Source organism: Microtus ochrogaster, unplaced genomic scaffold, assembly GCF_000317375.1.
Source record: "Microtus ochrogaster isolate Prairie Vole_2 unplaced genomic scaffold, MicOch1.0 UNK6, whole genome shotgun sequence".
NCBI lineage: Eukaryota > Metazoa > Chordata > Mammalia > Rodentia > Cricetidae > Microtus > Microtus ochrogaster.
Window position 1 is genome coordinate 12,758,731 of NW_004949104.1, and position 1,045 is coordinate 12,759,775.

General features: G+C 38.3%; 1 protein-coding gene across 1 annotated transcript in view; it reads left to right on the forward strand.

Moving 5' to 3' along the window:
- LOC101980002 overlaps positions 1-1,045 on the forward strand; it is a 137,508-nt gene that overhangs the window by 79,943 nt on the left and 56,520 nt on the right. Inside the window, 1 exon segment of the mRNA XM_013353352.1 lies at positions 295-334. Coding sequence (XP_013208806.1) covers positions 295-334 — 40 coding nt within the window.

Genomic DNA, 1,045 nt, shown 5'->3' on the forward strand with positions numbered 1-1,045 from the left:
CCTCCCTCCTGCCCAGCTGTTAACCAGGGTCATCCCTACTACTCAGCAGGATCACACTGATAAGAGACCTAAGAATTCTCCATTGGCCAATTCCACTTTGTGTGACTCAATGTTTCCTAAACAAGTGTAGTGGATCCTTTTAACATCAACATATTAATTCCAGTTTCTCCTATTTTGTTTCCATCTTATATCGTGTTTTTGTTCTTTCTTGTTGGGCTGCTATTCTCATTAAAAAGGTATGTATTTTTACTCTAGGCAATTGGAATGGGATTGTTTTTCTGATTTCTTTTTCAGCATTTTACAAACGCATTGGGTACAGATGGAATAGTGTACAGTAAGTTGTCCCTCAATAAGCATCTATTAGGTCAGTGAATGGCATTTCCCCTGGGACTGTTTTAAACATTTGATTAACTGTATTTTTAAAATTCTTCCCTTGGGTCAGTTTTGATCATCTAAATTTGCAGACATACACGTTGTGAATTGTTCTGCGGCGTGGTGTCCCATATCCTCTATACTAAGCCATTTCCTCACAGGAAAATCCAACACTGCAGCCATGAGTCTTGATTCTTTGGCTGATATTTATGATAGTTTCAACTATGGCAAACTGTGGTGAATAAATTCCAAAATTTGTTTGTATTTTACTAAAACAACAGGCCAACAAGATGGCTCAGTGGGTAAAGGTGTTTCTTCAGCAAGCATGACGACCAGAGTTCAACCCAGAAGCCTGCGTAAAGGTGGGGAGTGGAAAGAATTGCTACAGAATTGCCCTCTGCATCCACACACTCCATGGCACATGCACACACATGCACATACACAGCAATAACAAATAAATATTTAAAGCTAAGTATAACAATAGTAAAATGAAGTGTAAATTATTGTGAAAGTACTAACCCCTTGAATATCTTGAAGAAACTGGGGATTTGAACCTACCACCTTCATTAGTAAAGAGCAGGTCAGCAGTTGAGGCACAGTGTATCAGCGTAAACGAATGCAGACAGATTGTAAATATATATATATATATCTTTAATAGACTTACAGAACCACC